This window comes from Odocoileus virginianus, chromosome 31 (genome assembly GCF_023699985.2).
Source record: "Odocoileus virginianus isolate 20LAN1187 ecotype Illinois chromosome 31, Ovbor_1.2, whole genome shotgun sequence".
Taxonomy (NCBI): domain Eukaryota; kingdom Metazoa; phylum Chordata; class Mammalia; order Artiodactyla; family Cervidae; genus Odocoileus; species Odocoileus virginianus.
In genome coordinates, this window is record NC_069704.1 from 6,357,023 (window position 1) to 6,379,294 (window position 22,272).

The window sequence follows — 22,272 nt, forward strand, 5'->3', positions numbered from 1 at the left end:
TAATCACAAACATCACAACAATAAACCTAACCACAAGGTCTAGAGCAAGGGCTACTGCCTTTAATTTGACAATTCTCATGAGTGAGAAAACACAGGTTAGGGAAGTGGAAGCACCTTCAAACTAGCTGCACTGATGATTTCCAGAATCATCCGTGGCATCCTGATGATTTCCAAAATTCCAAGAAAACTAAAGGTTAAGAATTACTCTTCCAAATATCCCCTGTTCAAAAGTAGATACTTTATATAGTGATTGCATTGAATTATATTACGCATGTGATGAAGGGTTATTGGGTTGATTACTAGGTAGTAGGGATACGCTTCAGGGATGCATCAGACCTTCTGTTAATTGAACATCTACTGTGTACCAGTCTTACGCAAGTGTAGGGTTGGCCACAAAGTTCAGTCGGGTTTTTCTGTAGCATCTTACAACATCCATGACAACACTGGGAGGAAAATACCATTTGACTCCTTTAAATGACCTGAAGCTGAGGCTCGGAGAGGGTGACTAAGCTGGCCAAGCTTGTGAACAGAGCAGCAAACAGTCAAGGCTAGGATCTCTCTGACTCCTTCCCAAGCCATGTGATGGCTCTCTAAGAGGACATGGTTTAAGAGAGCGTGGAGCAGGGCACAGACGTGGAAGATCAGGGAGTGCTGCAGGAACATTTTTCCCATGGTAGACTGAATTATTGTCAAGTCCTCATCTCTCTAGAGTACTATTATGCATTTACATCCCTGGCATGCTTGATTGTGAGAAAAAGTGAGATTTCTTCTCTACCCTGTCTTTAGGCTTGGCTCAAGAGTTTCTCTGGCCAGTGGGTTGGTAGCAGATATGATATGAAATGAAGTTTGAAATGATTTGAAATACGTTTGGAAGGTGCTATGGCCGGCCTTGCTCTCCTACATCCCTGCCTTTTGCTGTGGGAAAACCACATTCCAAGTAGCGGTTGGTCCCCAGAGGATGAGGGTCAGATAGAGCAGAGTGGAAGCACCTGAACATGCAGCCAAGTGCAGCTGAGTCCCGGCTGGATCAGTCGACCCAAAGGTGAGACAAAGCAGAAGCCTGCTTAGAGTTACTGACAATAAAATTCTGTGGGTTTCATTACACAGCGGCAGTATAACAGAAGCTACCTGATGTATCTCAGACCTACATTTGCTTCTATAAGTATTGACCTGGTTGTTTTCTTTTAACCTTTATTACCAGAGATCAAATTGCCAACATCTGTTGGATCATAAGAAAAAGCTAGAGAGCTCCAGAAAAGCATCTGCTTCTGCTTCATTTGACTATGCCAAAGTCTTTGTGTGGATCACAATCGACTATGGAAAATTCTTAAAGAGATGGGAATACGAGACCCATAATAAAGAGTCCTGGTAACTGGCACACAGTTACTAGTTACTAGGTGGCTCAGAAACTGATTAAAGAACCCACCTGCTGAGGCAGGAGATGCAGGAAACGCGGGTTCAATCCCTGGGTCAAAAAGATCACCTGAAGAAAGAAATGGCAACCTGCTCCAGTATTCTTACCTGGAAAATTCTACGGACAGAGAGCCTGGTGGGTTACAGTCTATGGGGTCGCGGAGAGTTGAACACGACTGGGCACGTGTGCACTTGCGTATACACACCCACACTAATGAGCACTATGAAAATACACGTAATCAAATCCCCTTATGGGAGCCATTTTAATGAAGAGATTAAACCTTTTTAAGGTCTGCATTATCAGTCACTTGTAAATGCATATTTTTAATGTGTTAAGGATACTTTAAATCATTACATTAAAAAATATTTTCTTTTTAAAATGTAATACAGTCTCATTATAGGGAACTCAGAAATGTCAAAGGCATATAAAGGATAAAAACATCAGGAGAATGTTACTGGATGTATTAAAGTATTGAGTGTACCAGTGTAGTGGAAAGGATGCTGGAGGAATAGCCAAGAATCCTGGATGCTAATCTTGACTGGTTAAGAGGCTAGTCCACTTATTTGGTTAAATGTCTTCACACTCTGAGCCAGAGTTTCTCCGTCTGAAAGGGGAAACTGGGAAGATTTGAACTAGAAGAGCTGTATGAGCCTCTTATGCTCTGATGTGAAACTGAAATTCTGTTTTAGCCATTTCATCAGCTTTCATGTTTACCCTTTCCATTTCCTTGACAAATACCTGTCATGGATGTAAGAAAGTCTTCTAGTCTTCAGCAAAATCATTATTCTAAAGGAATTCAGCTGAATTCATGATAATTGCAGTATATTTATATATTCACTCATTTATCCAGTCAGTCATTCGTCCATTCAGCAAGTGAGCCTCCAACCCTTCATCAGACATGATATAACTACTAGGATATGGAGGTGATTAAGAAAAGGTTTTTGCAATCAAGAGACTCCTAGTTTAGTGGGAGAAACGGGCAAAAAATATCCCTATCCCTTTGACATAGGCATTACTACTGTGAAGTATTTGTTGTTGTTTAGTCGCCAAGTTGCATCCTGCTCTTTGTGACCCCGTGGGCTGTAGTCTGCCAGGCTCCTCTTTCCATGAGATTTCCCAGGCAGGAATGCTGGAGTGGGTTGCCATTTCCTTCTCCAGGGGGTCTTCCCAATCCAGGGATTGAACCCACGTCTCCTGCTTGGCAGGTGGATCCTTACTGCTGAGCCACCTGGATCTCCACTGTGAAGTGCACCCCTGGATTTAATGTGCTGGGCAGGGCAGCAGGTGCTGGATGCAGTGGTGAGCAGGATGCCAGCCATCCCTTCTTCCAAGGAGCGCCTGCTGTAGGACAGGAGTCAGGGGGCCTGGACGTCCACAGTCAATACAGGAAAAGCAAGTCAGCGTGTGTCCCTGGAGAGCTGACTTTCAGCAGTCTGGCCACCCTGGGTGCAAAGGCAGGATTGAGGATGGGACTCACTCAGGGAAGGGGTTAACCCTCAAGTTGTGCTGTCAGAGACTTGCATCTGGCAAGAAGGTAATGCTTAGTTGTGAATAGTGGAGAGTTCACTGAGCCAGCAAAATGGGAAGTGGGGGGTCAATAAAGCCAATAGCCATGGCATTGAGGGCAGTCCTGCCAGAGACACACAGCCCAGCTGCTAAGAGTGATCAAAGTTAAGGTTAAAACAAGGAGTTTCCAGAAAGCTAGAGGTGAGCAATTTGGAAAGGCAATGTAAATGACTGGTTCTCTCTGGTGCCCAGAAATGATGAACATCTATTCCAAGCTTCCATTTTGCAGATGAGGAAACAGTCCCAGCATGGAGGATGGTACCTATCCAGTATCCCTACAGCTAATGTGCAAGCATCCACCAGAAGCTTGTTGCCATCTGGGAAGGGAAAGAGGAGGGGATGAATTTATTGAGCATCTACTCACGTCTGCCTGAGCCATGAGTTGCACACGTCCCTCCTTCAGTTTCCACTTGCATCAGCTCTGAGTGATCGGCTGAACTGGCATTCTCACTGTATCGTTGAGACAGCTGAGACCCAGATGGTGAAGCCACCGCTTCCCCAAGACCATACATCTGGGGAGAGAGAAAGTGAGGATTGGAACCCGGGCCTGTGTGTCTCCAGTACTGCTGCTTTCCCCCCTCCCTCACTTCCTGTTCTCCAGGCAGCCTCCAGGGTGGATACTTCTCATTTGCAAAATACACATTTGTTGTATAACGAGCGGCAGTAATTAATGATCCATTCCAAGGCAGGAGAAATTTGCCTAGTAAGCACACATGAGAGAAAGAGAAAAATATAGCAGTGCCCTTTTTTTCTGTATAGATTTCTCATTCTCACTAATGTTCCCAAAACGAGAGACAGGGAGGACAAGTGACCTGCACCCTGCCCCGAGTCACTGATAGGAGAGACAGACACCTCAGCCCTTCCGTGGAGCAGAGCCCCCTGCCCCACCAAGCTCCTGGCTCACCCCTGCCCAGCTTCCCGTCCCTGTGCCAGAAGTCACCACTTTACCTCTCCTGTTATGAATCACAAAGCCTGTGGCTTGTGGCAGATCATAAATCAGGCCTGGGAGTCTCGAGGACAAATCCCAGGACTTTTAATCTTTAATATTAGACGTGCTTAAAGTGGTGAATATTTCATGAAGGGACTGTTGCATTTTAACACATCATTAGTGACTCCTACCCCGCCCCCTCGGGTCGATTATTCTGATCCAAATCTCAAGATCTCCGCTCTTTCCCTCCGTTTTCCTTACCTCTGGCAACAGTCAATCCATTAGGTTGCATGTGTTTGCAGCACTGGCATTCAGTGGGAGACCCTTGGGGATGTTATTGGAGGGGAGAATTACAGAGAGCTTCCCTGCCTGCAAGCAGCCGCCTCTTATTTACTAGGTATCCAGAGGAGACGAAAGGTACATCGATCTCTCTGTCTCTCTTCTCTCGCTCTTTCTGTTTCTCTTTCTCCCTTTGTCTTTCAACAATCTTGTTCTGAACATTGCGAGTGCTCCCTCTGACCTATTCTTTTCTCCACATTGAGTCTTACTACCCTTTTAGTTTAACCAACATTTATTAAGCCCTGGCTGTTTGCCAGGTACATGCTGATGCTGAGTATACAACGACTAAGCAGCATTGGAAAATATAAAACAAATGAAAGTGGTAACACTCAGAAAACTTTGTATAAGGTCAAATGCCTATCATTGATAATGAACCAGGGGAAACTATAAGGCTATTTGATGAATACAAACATTTTTTAAAAAGGAGTTAATGGGTGATAGTTTTAGAACCTGTGTTACCCTGGCATCACGTTCACTCCTGTGTTTTTTTTTGATTGCACAAGGTTGAGAAAACTGATTCATAAGACTTGAAGCTGTAAAAAGCATGAGCTTGTTAGCACCTTGTCTCTCAGTCCCAGGATCATATTCAATGAAACAATGATGATAGGAGAATTTTTTTTTTAATGAGGACTGCATAAAATCCATTTACCCGGCAACCAGACTTAATGCAACAGAGCTCTCCAGTGTCCTCAGTTCTAGCGTGTAATATCTGAGTGTTTAGTCTTCATTTTTTTAATTATTAAGGAGATTTCAAAATAGAATGTCTTAAGGAACATTAAAATCTAAAAGTTTCAAAGTCTGAATCTCCTACATTAAGCTAGATGTTTCCATGAAACATGATTTGAAAATACTTGGGTCAAGCCAACCAGAATGACTATAGAACTGAAGAACTGCAGTCATACTTGACTGGCTCTAAGGAAGGGTACAGTATTTCACATGCTTTATTTTTAATAGAATCTATTTTTGGTAAAGCATCTGGGAACATTCTACAACTACGTCTTAGGAAAATCTAACAACTGATTGAATCAAAAATTTCCCCCCAACCTTAAGGAGTGAGCAGTGAAGCAAGACCGATAGTAGCAGGAAGGCAGGACTCTTCCAGAAATGAACTCTGAAGATACATCAGGAAACAGGACATGTGCACCCAGAATGAACTTGGCCAATGAGAAACTATACTTAAGGCAGCCTCGGATGCTAGGCAGCCTCGGATGCTAGCGAGGATGTGTCCAACCACGTATAAGTCATGGCCAGAAAATGACAACACGTGGGTTCATTGGATGGATGGATGGATGGTTCGGTAGATGGAAGGGAAGGGGATGAGAAGGAAACTGAGGGGAGGGGAAAGAGGCAAGGAAAACCAATAAGACCAACAAAACAAAACAAAATAAAGTCTGGAGATGGTAGATGGAGACAATTTTCCCACAAAAGCAAATCAGAGGTATTATATTTGGAAGAGGTGGCATTTGATTTGGGGCTTATAAATGAACGTGAATTGTTCATTCAGGTGGAGAGAATTCAATTTTCTGATTACACTTTTAGCACAAGCGTACTTTATCATAATTTAAATATTTGAAAACAGGACGTCCGTGTGCAGCCACCCGCTCACTGTCTGTCTCATTACGTCATGAGCTCCTTCAGCACCTGGGCTGCACCTTTGACCTCTGCCCCCCCAGTGCTGAGCAGAGAGCCCGGCAGGAGGGTGACCAGGGCTTGCTGAGCGAGGGAGTGAGTGCATGAACAATGAATGAACTCTGCTAACCGCAGTGGCAGGTGGGCTAAGAACATTCTCATTCCATGGCCTTTGCTGAAATGAGGCAGCTCACTTTTTTCCGAGAAAACAAGGACACCAGGAAAGAAGACTGTTTGGCGCAGGCAGTATTTCACAAGATCCTTTCCTCTTTGGCTTACAGGAGAGTGCAGCTGTCACGAAGGCTATGCCCCTGACCCGGTTCACAGACACCTGTGCGTGCGCAGTGACTGGGGGCAGAGCGAAGGGTGAGTAGCAAAGGACATCAGGCAAGACAGCGACAGTGGGAGCCCCAGCTGCTCCCCATAGAGGACACTTCCTTTCCAATGGTTGTGTTCCTGGGAAAGTGAATCCTATTTCCCACTGAATCCCCTTTTAGTATTAGAGGTACATGACCGATGGCGAGTCTTCTAGAGAACAAACGCTAAGCGTAGCTCACCCTCCCAAACCATAAGTAATCAAAGAACACTCTCTTGAGTGGACTCATGAAGAAGAAGAATCACATGTTTTATACAAAAACTCCAAAAGGGACAAAGAGGACTTTGAAATGCTGAGTCCTTCTGTGAAAGGGAGACTGGTATAATGTAAATAGACTTACCCAGTGATTACCTCTGCAAAATTCGATAATTTGTAGCTGTTCTTCAGCAGTGTCCCCATATGAATCACATCTGCTTCTAACTAATACCATCTCATCTCTTTTTCTTTCCCTTTCTCAATTTTTTCCCCACAGTCCCTGGCCATACACAACGCTGGAGAGGGGCTATGACCTGGTGACAGGGGAGCAAGCCCCTGAAAAGATCCTCAGGTGAGTTGGCAGTTCTGCTGGGGCATGATACTGGGGCTTGGAGAACGGTCTGATGGGGAGGTGTGGTTATACATCCTTAGTTAATTGAACCTGTGCATTTCTCAGATGCAATGGTCCAGGTTGCTATGGGAATCTCATTTCCATTCGTCTGGCATCTAGACTTAATAGATTCAGATACTTGAACTGGAGGAGACACTACTGATTATCTAGTCCAGTGGTTTAAAAATATTCTCTAGCCATAGAATCTCTTCCTGCTGCTACCATGAAATCTTGTGTGAAAACTTCAATACTTAAACTGATGAAGACATACAGCAAATTAAGTGGCAGAACTGGGAATCAAATTTTGGTTGAAATTGATTCAGAGTCCATACTCTTCACCTTTGTGCAGACTGCCCCTGCCAGCTTAGCAGTCACTTTAGGTCTTTCTGCTGGCTATCAGGCCTGCTTGGGAAAGCAGAGCTGAAATAGTCCCTATCCTCACAAAGCCCACTGCTAATTAGGAATCAGGACCTAAACTCAAGAAAACATGACTAGCAATATAGAGTAATGCATGAGCTAAATGATTAACGGAGAAAATGACCATCCATGTCTGGGTGAAGTTGGCCAACATCAAGCCTTGAAGGATGCAGGCGACTCAGTTGGGTGGGGAAGTTATAGAAGGTTCTAGAAGGAATGGGAGGAGGGGTCCCCTTTTCCTGTTTTTTTTTCTCTGCTTCCCAGGGAGTCCCCCAATGGAAACTCTTACATTGCAGGTCTACTTTCAGCTTGGGCCAAGGACTCTGGCTTCCTGTCAGCAAAAGCTTCGTGGTCCCACCTGTGGAGCTGTCCATCAACCCACTGGCCAGCTGCAAGACTGACGTGCTCGTCACGGAAGACCCTGCAGATGTCAGGTAGGGAAGTCATCTCCAGCACCCATACCACGGGCTTGTTAGAGCCCTGGGAGGCCCTCACTTTCAGGATCTCAGAACTCCTGTGGAAAAGTGCTCTTCGTGTTGTTAAAGCAGGCAGCTGCCCAGTTGGTATATAAGAAACATATCCAGTATGCCATGCTCCACACTCCTGAAATTGACCTCCATGGTGGGTGTTGGTGTCTTTGTATTTCAACATTATTACTTTCCTTTGGGGCTTATATAAAACATGAAAGAGGTTAACACATTATCTAGCTCATTCTGAGATCTTTAATGGTCTTCTCTTATAAAAGACCATTACTTAATAGTATATTGAAAAGTCGTGAAGGTAAAATATTGGAAGATGAGTGCTTTCTCTTTTGACTCTGATGCTAGAAACAGACTTTGGGCTAATCAATAGGATAGAAATGTCCAGGTCAAGTGAATTTGCTCTTTACTCATATAATGATGGAGACTACATCTTTCTTTCCACATTTTGTACCTTGTAGTTAATTTCATTATAGACTTACTCTACTGTGTTCTAATTAGTTGCTTACATATCATTCTGTGCTATTATGTAGTGAATCCCTCAAGGTCAAAGAAAATAATTTATTTAGCTTTTTAATTCCCAATCCATATTGGACATCTACTAAATGTTTATTGATTTAATTATACAGGTGATCTTAGATTTGAATCTAGCACTATTCTGGAGCTTTCTAGTGCAGGTTTTTATTCCCCTCCCCCAATCCTGATTTGATTAGTTGAAGAATTCTAACATTTAAATGTTGCAAAAAATGGACTCTGACTTTGCTTTTGGAACTGGTTTGTACACGGTTTATGCGCTCCTGAACTGGAATGTGGAGGCGTGGCCCCGTGCGTCCAGTGGTTGTTATTCCACCACTGCACAGCTGTCTTTTCAGTTAAGATGCTATCGATGTCTATGGCATCTTGATAGGGAGACTCACCTTCTCAGCCTTTCATGAAGGGATGGACACAACATCATTTTTTATTGGTGCTTCTCCAAAGAAGTAGTTTTTAAAAGATAGAAAATTAAAGGGATAACACTTAGAAAATGAAGTGATAATTACTAAAAACTAAGATGGTTTCATGTACATACAAATTGATTCATGGCAAATTATCATGGTTTCCATTTTCGTTAGAGTTGAGGTTAGGGTAACTTCAATAAAGCATCAGTACGTCTTCAGTAAACCTTCAGTGCTAAGGTTACTCAGTATTACATATTTTAAAAATGGAGAAAAGAGCATCTGGTTGAAGGATTCTTCTTGAAGAAGCTTTGTGACCTTGTCTCAAATCAACTAAAAGGTCTCTATCAGACTTTCTCAGAGTTCTGTACTATTGACGTTGAATTTGTAGTTTCACTGAAGTTATAGATGTCGGACTGGCTGATGGCTCAGCACTCATTCTGGAGTTAACCAAGTCTGACTTGGAATCCCTTCTCTACCATGGATGAGCTCTATGACCCTGGTCAAATTCAACTTGCTAACTTTCCATCTCTTTGCAAAATGAGGATAGTAATAGTGCCTATCTCACAGTATATAGTAATAATAATAACTCATCTCCACTGATCATTCCTAAAAACTTTACTAGCATTATCTCATTATATTCTTACATCAACCCCCAAAATGATGCTATTATTATTTTTATTTTACAAATTTAAAGTCTGAGGTATATAGGTGATACCTTCACTAGGAAGTGGTAAAGCCAAACTTCAGCCTACCATCTCCCCACCTCCTGAACCCATATTCTTAACTCTTTCATTGAAACTGTTGTTGTTGTTCAGTCGTGTCTGACTCTATGAGCCCATGGATTGCAGCATGTCAAGCTTTCCTGTACTTCACTATCTCACCAGGTTTGCTCAGACTCATGTCCATTGAGTCCGTGATGCCATCTAACCATCTTATCCTCTGTTGTCCCCTTCTCCTCCTGCCCTCAGTCTTTCCCAGCATCAGGGTCTTTTCCAATGAGTCAGCTCTTCACATCAGGTGGCCAAAGTATTGGAGTTTCAGCTTCAGCATCAGTCCTTCCAATGAACACCCAGGACTGATCTCCTTTAGGATGGACTGGTTGGATCTCCTTGCAGTCCAAGGGACTCTCAGGAGTTTTCTCCAACACCATAATTCAAAAGCATCAATTTTTCGGTGCTCAACTTTCTTCACAGTCCAACTCTCACATCCATACATGACCATTGGGAAAACCATAGCCTTGACTAGATGGATGTTTGTTAGCAAAGTAATGTCTCTGCTTTTTAATATGTTATCTAGGTTGGTTATAACTTTCCTTCCAAGAAGTAAGTGTCTTTTAATTTCATGGCTGCAATCACCATCTGCAGTGATTTTGGAGCCCCCCAAAATAAAGGCTGACACTGTTTCCACTGTCTCCCCATCTATTTCCCATAAGGTCATGGGACCAGATGCCATGATCTTAGTTTTCTGAATGTTAAGCTTTAAGCCAACTTTTTCACTCTCCTCTTTCACTTTCATTGAGGCTCTTTAGTTCCTCTTCACTTTCTGCCATAAGGATGGTGTCATCTGCATATCTGAGGTTATCGATATTTCTCCCGGCAATCTTGATTCCAGCTTGTCTTCATCCAGCCCAGCATTTCTCATGATGTACTCTGCATATAAGTTAAATAAGCAGGGTGACAGTATACAGCCTTGACATACTCCTTTTCCTATTTGGAACCAGTCTGTTGTTCCATGTCCAGTTCTAACTGTGGCTTATCAATTTTAGATGCATTCAATTCTTCTGATAACAGAGTTCAAGTAAACTGGTCACGGTGGGGGAGGCAGAGTCAGGAAGTTTGCATGCTGTGTCATTCTGCTGAGAGTGGCCGTGGTCTGTAGGGTGATTCAGTTGCCTTTTCTCCTTCAATTTGAATTATTACATTCAACAGCAAGCCAGACATGGAGAGGACCATAATATAAACTTCCAAGGACTTTAAAACATCTTTGGAAATACTAAAACAGAATTGAGAGTAGTATAGACTAGAATTTATTTCAGGGACAATTTTATATGTAATTGAAAGGAATACTGTAGTAAGTTGCAGGGGGTGAGATCTTCAAAGGGCATGAACCGATAGCAATTAGGTGTTTCCGAACTGCTAAGAACCCTGTGCCTGGTTACAAGGAGGGTGTGCCTTCGTCAAGTTGGGACCAGGTCAGAATTGTTCAGGATGGGAGAAAGGATACTGTTTTGCAGTTTTGGGTGCTCCTTCTCAACCCTTTGAAGAATGTTCAAAATATACTTCAAATATTCGAAGAATGTTGGTTTGATTAAGTCACTAAATTATTATCTTGTTTGGGGTGCCCACATGTCTTTGTCTGGGTGGCTTGCAACTGCAGACAGCCTTTTAAGTCTTACCTTCATGTTTCTTCTCACGTGCCATCAGTTTCATTACAAGGGTGGATAAAAGATTGTAATCAGCACCACTTAAAAGAATCTGTGCTCTGTAGGTTGAGTTTTCCAAGCTTCACTAATAAACCTTGTTTGACACAACATTGCCCAAGCAAGCATATCATAGGCGTTTAAAGAATTAATAAATTTCAGTCATATGCTATGTTAGAAATTAATAAATAATAGATCATAATTATAGATAGCCAATAATATGCCACAGAATCACAACTGTGAGATTAAAGGAAAAAAGCAGAGTGAGGAAGGACAAGATAAGCATTTGGATAGGATTGGGAGGGAAAATTTAAAGCTGCTTTCCTATTTGATTTTTGTTTTGTTTTGGTTTTAAATCCATGACAGAGTTCAATTTATGTGAATTTATGGAATTTATGGACAGATATGAATTTATGGACAGACATGAATTTATGGAATCTCACACTAGGAGAGACAGAGCAAGTTAGACTCAAAAAGTACAGGCTCAACTCCTCTGGGTGTCTAAATGTAAAAAAAATGATGATGACAAATGTTGGTAAGGATATAGAAAAACTGGAACTCCTATACCTTTATAGTGGGGATGTAAGTTCGTGTGACCACCATGTAAATCTACCAGGCCGTATCTATTAAAGCTGAGCATCTACTTACCCTATAGATGTGTGTGTGTGTGTGTGTGTGTGTGTGTATGCACGTGCTATGGCGCTTCAATTCTGTCTGGCTCTTTGCGATCCTGTGGACTGTAGCCCTCCAGGCTCCTCTGTCCATGGGATTCCCCAGACAAGAATACTGGAGTGGGTTGCCATGGCCTCCTCCCAGGGATCTTCCCAATCCAGGCATAGAACCCATGTCTTTTGTGTCTCCTGCATTGGCAGACTGGTTCTTTACCACCAGTGCCACCTAGGAAGCGCCTATCCTATAGATTGCATGTATGTGTGTGCGTGCTAAGTTGTTTCAGTCATGTCCCACTCTTTGCAACCCTATGGACTGCAGCTTGCCAGCCTCCTCTGTCCATGGGGTTCTCCAGACAAGAATACTGGAGTGGGTTGCCTTGCCCTCTTCCAGGGGATCTTCCCAACCCAGGGATTGAACCTGCGTCTCTTACATCTCCTGCATTGGCAGCCTGGTTCTTTACCACTAGAATCACCTGAGAAGACCACAAATAATACATTCAAGAATAGTAATAGTAGTATTCATTTGTACTGCCGAAAAGCTAGGGGGAAAATGCAGATGCCTGTCAATAGCAACAACAACAAAAATAGATAAAACAAAACAATGCAATATTATTAATGCTGAATATTAAGGAATACAACCCTTGCACACATCACCACTGATGAATTTCACAAATATAAGGCTGAATTACAGAAGCCAGACACAAATGAATATGTATGGTTAAATAAAGATCAAAACCAGTAAAGGCTAAACTATGATATTAGAAAGAAAATAGGGATTGCCTTGGGGTGATGGGGGGCATAGTGATTTAAGGGACGTATGCTGGTAATATTTGATCTCTTGATCTGGGTGGTGGTTATATGGGTGTTTTCATTCTGTAAAATTTCACCTATCTGTATAGATATAATTTGCACATTTTTCTCTATGTATGGCATATTTTGATTAAACATAAAGTCTGTTATGTAAGGTAGTTCATTCTTCAAACAGCATAGACTGTAGAGCCCAGTTGAACCGCCTGAGCTCCAGTCCCAGGTCTACCACTTGCTTGCTGCAAGAGCTTTTCTGAAGCTCTGGTGGCCCTGTGGATAACACAGATAGAAGACGATCTGTGCTGGATAAGAGAGTGGTGAGAATTTAAAGGCATGTTGTTGTTCAGTTGCTCAGTTGTGTCTGACTCTTTGCGAACCCCATGGACAGCAGCATGCCAGGCTTCTCTGTCCTTCACCACCTCCCAGAGTTTGCTCAAACTCATGTTCATTGAGTCAGTGATGCCATCCAACCATCTCATCCTCTGTCATCCCCTTTTTCTCCTGCCCTCAATCTTTCCCAGCATCAGGGTCTTTTCCAGTGAGTCAGCTCTTTGCATCAGATGGCCAGAGTATTGGAGTCTCACCTTCAACATCAGTCCTCCCAAAGAACATTCAGGGTTATTTCCTTTAGGACTGGCTGCTTTGATCTCCTTGCTGTCCAAGGGACTCTCAAGAATCTGCTCCAACACCACAGTTCGAAAGCATCAATTCTTTGGCACTCAGCTTTCTTTATGGTCCATGTACATGGACCTGTACATGACTTCTGGGAAAGCCATAGCTTTGATTATGTGGACCTTTGTTGGCAAAGTGATGTCTCTGCTTTTTAATGCACTGTCTAAGGTTGTCATAGCTTTCCTTCCAAGGAGCAAGAATCTTGCATTCACCATCCTTGTAAAGCACTGAGTTTGGCACATGGTGAACTCTCTAGAAGCATTAGGTCTTATGTTTGTTGTTATTGTGGCATAGTATAGTGTATTCCTATTCTCTTTTTAATTCTTTCTCTTTCTTTTGCTGAAAGGCTTCATCTAATCTATGATGTATCTTAAAATCAATAAGGTCTTGGTATTGAGAATTTGCATTAACCCCTTTGTCATGGGACTTGAGGAAGATTTAAATGAATATCTAAAATCTTGTTTAGTATGGTAGGTCCTGTAGCTTTATGGATATGGGGTATTTGCAGAATAATTGAAGCTGTGTACACAGAGTGCCTTGGGATTGGAAATGAAGGAAAAATTCCTGACCAAAGGAATTAGAAAAGGATGTGCAGGAGAGAAACATTGGCAATTAACCTTGAATTGTGCACAGGATTCGGCTGTGTGGAATTTAAGGCGGGAGGGATGACTTTCAAGTCTGAAGGGTTGAAGGGCCAAAGAAAAGATCTCTCCCCTGGACAGTGCCCATTCTCCGGCCTGTTCCAGCAGGAAGCTGCTGGGAATGAGAGTTTTAGCATTCAAGACACTAATGATGTCAGCTACAAAGGTGGAGAAGCGAACTCGAGTTAAATTGTGTGCAGATTTCCTTTCAATTCTGAAAGCCTTATCTGGCCCCCTCCTGTGTACCAGGCACTGTGCCAGGCACCATAGGAATACAGTGATGAATAAGGGCCACCTAGGCTTTCAGGGATTGCATGGTGCAGCGAGGAGCGCTTAATAAGAAACTTGATTTGAGAGATGAAATAAAAGATACTCATGGCGAGAGAAGCATGGCAAACAACACTTATTGCTACACAGTGGGCCTTCTTCATAGTTTCACCGAGAGCTGATTCTTCTTAGAAGAGAGACGCAAGAGTTGTTATTATGGTTGGAATAATAATCATCCACAAAGGCCAGCTTTTGGAGCCCCTCAGTGATTTTTCTATGATCTCAAGTCAATGAAAATGAAATGGTGAAATACTGTTAATTCCCGTACGACACTGAAAGAATAATGGGACATCAGAATGCAAGCCAGCATCGCTCACTTGGTGACAGTTTTCACATTGAATTGGTTCTCGATAGAATTTCGAAGAATTCCTTGTTCTTTTGACCTCTCAATTCCAAGCACTAAAAAAAAATTTTTTTCAAGCACTAAAAATTTATTTAACACCTACCTTGTGCCTCCTCATTAGTACAGTGGTGAGTATCCCCGCCTGTCGTGTGGGAGGCCAGGGTTTGATTCCCTGATGGGGAGACTGGCTAGATGTTTCTGGGCTTCCTAGGTGGCTCAGACAGTAAAGAATCCACCTGTGATGCAGGAGACCTGGGTTCGATCCCTGGGTCGGGAAGATCCCCTGGAGAAGGGAATGGCTACCCACTTCAGTATTCTTGCCTGGAGAATCCCATGGACAGAGGTTCCTGACAGTCTGCAGTCCATGGAGTTATAAAGTCAGGCACGACTGAGTGACTAACACCTTCACTTTCGCTCACCACGTGCCAGGCTAAGTATCGAAGATAGAGACATGTTAAGACAGAGATCTGGGTGCATTAAATGGGACAAAACTGCAAACAAAACGTGTTCTACTTTGTGACTGTTGAAGAAGTTAGAGGAAACTTTCAGGGCAGAGAAAGGACCCAAGGAAAGAGGTGGTTTAACTCACTGGGGAGTTAAAGGAAACTCTTCATGGAGGAGAGGGCCTCTGAGTCAAACTACCGAGTCTTAGCAGGATGTCACTGGGCCACTGGTTCTCAGAGTGTGGTCCCTGGACCAGTATCCTCAGCATCACCTGCCAGCTTGTTAGAAGGGCAGGTTCTCTGACTCCATCTGTGGCAGACTGGCAGTGACTCTCGACGGGATCAGCTTCTAATCCCTAGAACCTGTAAATGTTCCCTTATTTGGGAAAAAGAAATGGTCTTTGCAGATGGGATTTAGTTAAGAATCTTAAAGAAGGTTGATTATCCTGGATTATCTGGATGGGCCTCAAACACCATTACAAGTGCACTTCTAGGAGGGAAGTGGAAGGAAATGTAACTCACACAGAGGAGATGGCAACATGAAGAGGGAATCTGGGACTGGAATGACACGACCGCAGCAGGGAGCGCTGGGAGCCACCAGGAGCTGGGAGAGGCCCAGGGCATCTTCTCCTCCAGGACCTCACGGGGCCGGGGGCGGGGGCGTGGCGCAGCCTTGCCAAGACCTTGGCTTTGGCCTAGTGATACTGATTTCAGAGTTCTGGTAGTTTTAAGCCGTCCCAGTTTGTGGCGATTTGTTCCAGCAGCCATAGGAAATGCATACATCAACCAAGACCCTGAATCAGATGTTTCGAGGGGGGCCCTGTAATCTTGTTTAAGCAGTGATCTGATTTAACTACTCCTCAGGTGGTTCTAGTGTCCGCTGACATTTGCATCCTGGCAGCAAAGCAAGTTCAGGCTCATCTGGCTTCCATAAAAAACGAAGGATGGAAACACTTGAAAATTCCAGGGTATCAACGGCTTTGAGTCCTGAAGGATTTATAGGCTGCTGGGACTCAGCGTTTCTGTCTCTCTCCACCCCTTATCTCTGTCTCCTCTTCATTAACATTGTTGCCAGGCACACTCTCACCAACAACTCCAGGCTTACAGCCTCAGTCGGGCATTGACAGAGCAGAGAGATGCCCTGTTTCCCTGTGATTTAAGCAAAAGTCCCAGAGCCGAGTGACAGTGCTGAGAGCTCCCTTTGTGTGGCACTAGACCAGGTATTTGCTGGCATGAGCTCATTTCATCTTTACCCTCATTAACTAGATGAGGAGGCTGAGGCACAGAGAGGCTATGTAACTTGCCCATAGTCACACAGCCAAGAAGTGGCAGAACCAGGATTTGAGTCCTGATGATCTGAATCATGACTCCATGCTTCTCGCCTCTAGGCTATGATGCTTCTTTTTGTCTCATTTGGCAACATTTAGGCTTCCCTTATGGCTTAGATGGTAAAGAATCTGGTTGCAATGCAGAAGACCCAGGTTCAATCCCTAGGTTGGGAAGATCCCCTGGAGAAGGGAATGGCAACCCACTTCAGTATTCTTGCCTGGAGAATTCCATAGATGGAGGAGCCTGGCGGGCTGCAGTCCATGTAGTCGCAAAGAGTCGGACATGACTAAGCAACTAACATTAACAGTAATATTTCAAATAAATGACTAAAATTAGCCACACCTGGGTCACTGACCCACTCTTAAACCAGCAAGGATGGAGGACCTTTACCATGAGATTGCAGGTAGGATGAGGTGAGTCAGGACAGGCAGCAAATGGATGTTGAACAACAACAATGAAAAAGGCAAAACCCACAGATCTGTAGACAAGAGATGGGGTCTTGAAGTGGCATGCCTGATGTGGGAGCTTCCAGGCTCCAGGTCACTGTGTCTGGCAGGTAGTGCCAAGGGGCACATGGCAGAGGATGCAGTGAGAAGAGAAGGCACAGAACCTCACTCTGCCTTCTCCCTCTCCTCCTCTTTCCTCAGCTCTGAATGCCTGGCTCAGACAGCCAGCAGAGATTCTGGGGGCACTTGCTGTTGTTCAGTTGCTAAGTCATGTCTGACTCTTTGTGACCCCATGAACTGCAGCACACCCGGCTCCCCATCCTTTACCATCTCCTGGAGTTCACTCAAACTCATGTCCATTGAGTCGGGGATGCCATCCAACTATCTCATCCTCTGTAGCCCCCTTCTCCTCTTGTCCTCACTCTTTCCCAGCATCAGGTGGCCAAAGTATTGGAGCTTTGGCTTCAGCATCAGTCCTTCCAGTGAGTATTCAGGGTTGATTTCCTTTAGGGTTGACTGGTTCGATCTCCTTGCCGTCCAAGGGACTCCCAAGAGTCTTCTCCAATGCCACAATTCAAAAGCATCAATGTTTCCGTGCTCAGCCTCCTTTATGGGAAAGGAGAGAGTGTTCACCTCTCCAGGGCCCCAGCAGGTGCTCCTGTGGGGTTGGTACAGTACACCTGGTCAGGTGCAGTATGTTCTAGAAACATGGGCCATCGATTCTAAGGAAAAATCCTCAGCAAAAGCACTCTAGATTCTTCCCTGTGTGGTAGACACTGGGCTGGCTCTGGAAATGTGAAGACCAGAATGAGAAGCGGGTGTGGGAAAGTGAGTGTTTCTCGGAATCCTGCAGATTTGAATATGAATCTTGACACCAGAATTGCTCCCTGAACTTCCTGGGTCAAGTCAGTTCACCTCTTCCAACTTCCATGTCTGAATCTAGAAGGTAGAGACTGTGTGTTTCCTTCAGAGGGCTGTTGTTAGGCTCACGTAATGTACATAGAGTAACTAGTACAACACCCTAATGTGTAGCTGGTATTCCGTGGGTGAGAGGTTCTAGACAGCATTATAGTACACATAAGGAAGTAATCATCTGACCCAGTTGGGTTAAGCTGATGAAAGATGTAGTTTGTGGCCTGGAAGCAGATGCAGAAGGGCCCCTGCTTTCCTCTTGGTCACCGAAGGCATCCGCAGCAGAGGCGAGGGATCAGAGCGGCAGGGCAGCAGGGGGTGGGGGGTGGGCAGCGATGAGGCTCCCCCGGGCCGGTGGTGTCTTCCCCTGCGACTCCTGGACAGGAAGGCCCGGGGCAGCAGAGCCTCGGGTGAGCAGAGCCCTTGATGCAGGCCTCGTGTGGTCTGATACCCTGCGCGCCCTCTCCCCAGGTCTAGAGAGGAGGAGCACGGAGTCTTGACTCAGAGGCTTCGGACAGTCCTGGTTCTGCCACTTCCTGGCTGTGTGACTGTGGACAAGTTGTATAACCTCTCTGTGCCTCGGTCTCCTCGTGTATGTACTATGGCTGATAATGGATAAAGATACTCAGGAAGCGGAATTCACATTTCTTGCCTTTACCTTCCTTACAACTTCAACAGATTTTTGCAAATGAGTGCCTCTGTGTGTGTGTGTGTGTGTGTGTGTGTGTGTGCGCGCGCGCGCACATGGGAGGCAACCAAGAAGCATACTTCCCTTCCCAGGGAGATGCTGAAACAGGGGTGGGCTTCTGCAGCCTTTATTAGACAGCCTCAGCACCCAGGTGAGTGGGTGCTGAGACTTTTCCCTTCACACCAGTTACTCATGTAGACATTACTTTCCCAAAGGGCACAAGAACGTCAATAGGTAGCTCACTTACCTGCTTCAAACATGGAAGAGGGAGATTTGGGCAGAGGGAATGGTGAAGGCTCTGGAATCAAACTCCCTGAGTTCTGATTCCATCTCCACCACTTACCAGCTGACCTCGGGCAATGTATTTAAGCTTTGTGAGCTGCGGTTTCCTAACTGCAAATGGGAATGATAATTGCTATTGTGTCTTTGGGTGTTTTTGCCGATTGAATGAGATAACACACTTAAACTCTTAGCACCACAATCATAAATAATCATGGCTCACATGTATTGAGTGTTTATTTTGGATCAGGTCCTGTCTAAACTTTAGGTGCATTAGTTCTGATTTCCCCACAATGACTCAGTGATGGAGTTACTACCATTTATAGAGGAGGAAACCGGGGCACAAGAAGTTTAAATCATTTACCCAACAGGTTACAGGCAGTGTGTGGCAGAATCAGAATTTGAATTCAAGTTGTAGGGTGAGTGCTCAGTAAATGTTGGCCTGGATCCCCTGGAGGAGGAAATAGCAACCCACTCCAGTACTCTTGCCGGGGAAATCCCATGGACAGAGGAGCCATGAGATGCAATGAGTTGGACACGACTGAGCACAGAAACACTCAGGACCACCGCCACAAGCGCGGATTTCTGGGTCCGCATCAGACTTGCGCACCACCAGGCTGTTGATGCACTGAGTTCTCTATGAGACTGAGGGATCCATGCATTGGACCGCCTGGCCTCATCTTTGTCGACCGTTGAATCCGCTGAGTGCGTGTGGAAGTCTGTTCCATTCAAGTGGAAGGTGAAATATGAAACGGGGTCAGAGGAGACTTTGGGGGCAATAGGACAGCTGTTTAGCACTCACAGATGGACTCATGGGATTTGGACGTTGGAATTTGCCCTGTACCACCTCCTCCCTCCCGTCTTTAGGAGTATGAAGCTCCTCTGAGAAGCATCAACATAAAGAGCTTCACACTCCACACCAAATGGATCTGCTCTCTACCCGCATCTCTTCCCAGCCTCGCTGGCTGTCACTCAGCCAGTGAGCCCAGAGTCGTATATTTTCCCCCATTTTAGTTTAGCGATCATAATAAAAGTGAAGTCTATTAGGATGTGTTTCTGCCCAGCCTCGGTAAATCTCCTCAAACACCATCCGGCTCCGGATTTCTGTTAGTCTTTGCCACTGGGGAGGATGGAGCAGACGTCGACTGTCAGCTGGGGTGGACGGCCCACGGCGCAGCCTCCGCTAAATGAAACTCAAATGGAGACTTTGGAATATAAATATTGAAGTGACCCAGGTTGGATAAAGGGGAACCAGTTAGCTAAGCTTCTCTCTTACATGCAGGAGATGCTAAGTTATTAAAAGTTTAATAAATGTAATAATAAATATTTGATGTTGAATTATAGGAGGCTTTGCAGATACAGTGAAACTGAGAAACGACTTGTTATATCTGCATTAGAAGTTAAACACTTTTCAAATGGGACTTCTGACGTTAAAATGGGACCACAGATCTTTCAGTGGGGAAAGACAGAAAGAAGGGAAAAAGACATAAAAGTATGATTTTTTGGGGGGGGAGGGGAAGCTCGCTGGGCTTAGAGTCAAGATGCCTGGGTTTTAGTCCTGATTCCACACTGAAGACATGCATAAGCAGCATTTTGGCCTCGCTTGACTGGGCAGAGGCTTTCATATAGCATCTTATATGTGATCCTTGCAGTCATCTTCTGAAGTCAAGGCTATTTTTATTCCCCCCTTCCCCCACTTTACAGATTAAGAAGCTGATGCTCTAAGATCTTAAGTAGAACCACTGGTAAGAGAGTGAGTTGGAGTTTGAACACAAAGCTTCTGATCTCGAGACCTTGACTCTATCCAGCATGCCACTGTGTTGCCCCCTACCCCCACGCTGCATGGAAAGCCTTCCTGCTCTTTATTAGTCAGATGTTTTTGGCTCCAGGAGAAAGAAACCTAATTCAAATTAGCTTAATGGCAACTGTGTTGGAAGGCTGCCATGTGAAGGGTGAAAGATCAGCTTGGCCAGAGGGATGAGGGGAGTTGAGTGAATTACGTGGCATTAGGATTCTGTCTTTCCTCTCTGCATCATTCCATGATGGCTTCGTTCCTCCCCACTCCCACTCCCATGGTTGGGTTGTGATAACCATGAGTTTCTAAGGCTCTCATGTTCTTACCACCAGAGTGAATGCTTCTCTTCCTTGAGCTGCAGTTTGAAGAATTCTAGAGAAGGAATCTTATTGGCCTGGCATGAGTTGGGAGCTGGCCTCTGGCTTAGTCATCCACGATGAGGGAACAGGATCACAAAGCAGAGAGACGAGCATGGAATGGGGTCGGGGGACCATAAGCCAAACAGCAACTCCAACCCCTGTCTTCAAAATCCTCCCTGGGCTTCAGTGCATCCATCTGCCCGAGGGGTTGGGCTAAATTAGAGAAGACCTCTTAGGTGCCAACTCAGACCAATGGGCTGGGGCTGCCTCGGATGTTAGGCTTGGAAGATTTCTGATGCTACAGACTGACTCAGCTGGGAAGATTGTTAGGGTTGACTCATGAGACCTGACTTCAGCAGATGGGAGTGGTCAGGTATTAAGCGTCTCTGAACTTGGTGGTATTTAGAGGGCCTTCTGCTTTTGTGTGTGATGACATGATGATCATTTCTGCCTGTGAAATGAAGAAAGATTTTTCTGGTTGCCAAGATGCAGGAGAGAGGCAGTCAAGTGGACAGAGCTATCGAAGATGAATTAGAAGCCGGGCCATCTTACTCCATCTCTCAGTTTTTATCTGTCTATCTGTTATCTCAGGGGGTATATTTGGATACTCTCATCTTGGTGCCAGTAAGTTTCCTGAAATAGATTTCTCTGCTAGAGGCAGAGTTGAGGCTTCCGTGTAGGTACTTCCTAGATTCTGTCTGGCACCACCATTGTCACTTGTATTAAAAATGGAATGCTCTAATTTAAGCTGTAAACAAGCCACTCATATCACAGAAGGCTTGAACTGTTTCTTAGAGTTTCAAAGACAGGTTTAAACAATTATAAACTCACAACTGGATGTGACCTTCCAAGTGATTTTTCTCCCCACCCCCCAGCCACCACGTGGATGGTTCTAAATTGCTACAGCACATCTCTCCCTGTAGGCATCTCTTAGTGTCCAGGTGTGTGGTCATCTTGTTCCCTTAGAAATCCCTGCTGTTGTCTCACCTAAGCAGTCCAGACTTTAGATTCTGCAGGCAGCAACTCCGGGTAGTCATCACCAAAATAAGCTAAGCTGAGCAAACGTTTTGCCTTCTAAGACCCACTTATCAGGGCTAGGTAGGACCACTTGCTTCCTATTAGTGTATCTTATTCTACCAGATAAATGCCAGTCTGCCCTGGTACACACACCCCCCCTACACACCCACCATGCAGGCTGATTAGAAGGATCATTGGATATTTCAGTGAGTCATGAATTGATCTGGATATGAGGGTTAATTTTTTTCTCACCAAGGAAACCAATATCAAGGGCCCCAGCAGGAAGCATACAGTTTGCTCAAGTGTGAAAGCTTTCACACGGGGCTTTGCAGAAAGTTGGGGGAAATCCTAGAAAGCGGATATTCAGTATCCTGTGGCTGGGGGCAGTGGTCCTGGGTGAGGGATAGGTTACCAGCACATAGAGAGGGAATCCCGTGGAGAGCACTGCCTAA

The 22,272-nt window shown here is 44.7% G+C and overlaps 1 protein-coding gene and 1 non-coding gene across 10 annotated transcripts in view; both read left to right on the forward strand.

The window, feature by feature from the left end:
- ASTN2 (astrotactin 2) overlaps positions 1-22,272 on the forward strand; it is a 996,620-nt gene that overhangs the window by 470,650 nt on the left and 503,698 nt on the right. For 8 of the 9 annotated variants that reach the window (XM_070459205.1, XM_070459200.1, XM_070459202.1 and 5 more), the window contains 3 exons: positions 6,158-6,242; positions 6,725-6,799; positions 7,552-7,689. In XM_070459205.1, coding sequence (XP_070315306.1) covers positions 6,158-6,242; positions 6,725-6,799; positions 7,552-7,689 — 298 coding nt within the window. The remainder of the gene's footprint in view (positions 1-6,157; positions 6,243-6,724; positions 6,800-7,551; positions 7,690-22,272) is intronic. The other variant, XM_070459201.1, reaches the window with a different exon arrangement.
- On the forward strand, positions 14,664-14,735 carry TRNAD-GUC (transfer RNA aspartic acid (anticodon GUC)). The gene has a single exon. It is a non-coding gene; the product is annotated as a tRNA-Asp (tRNA).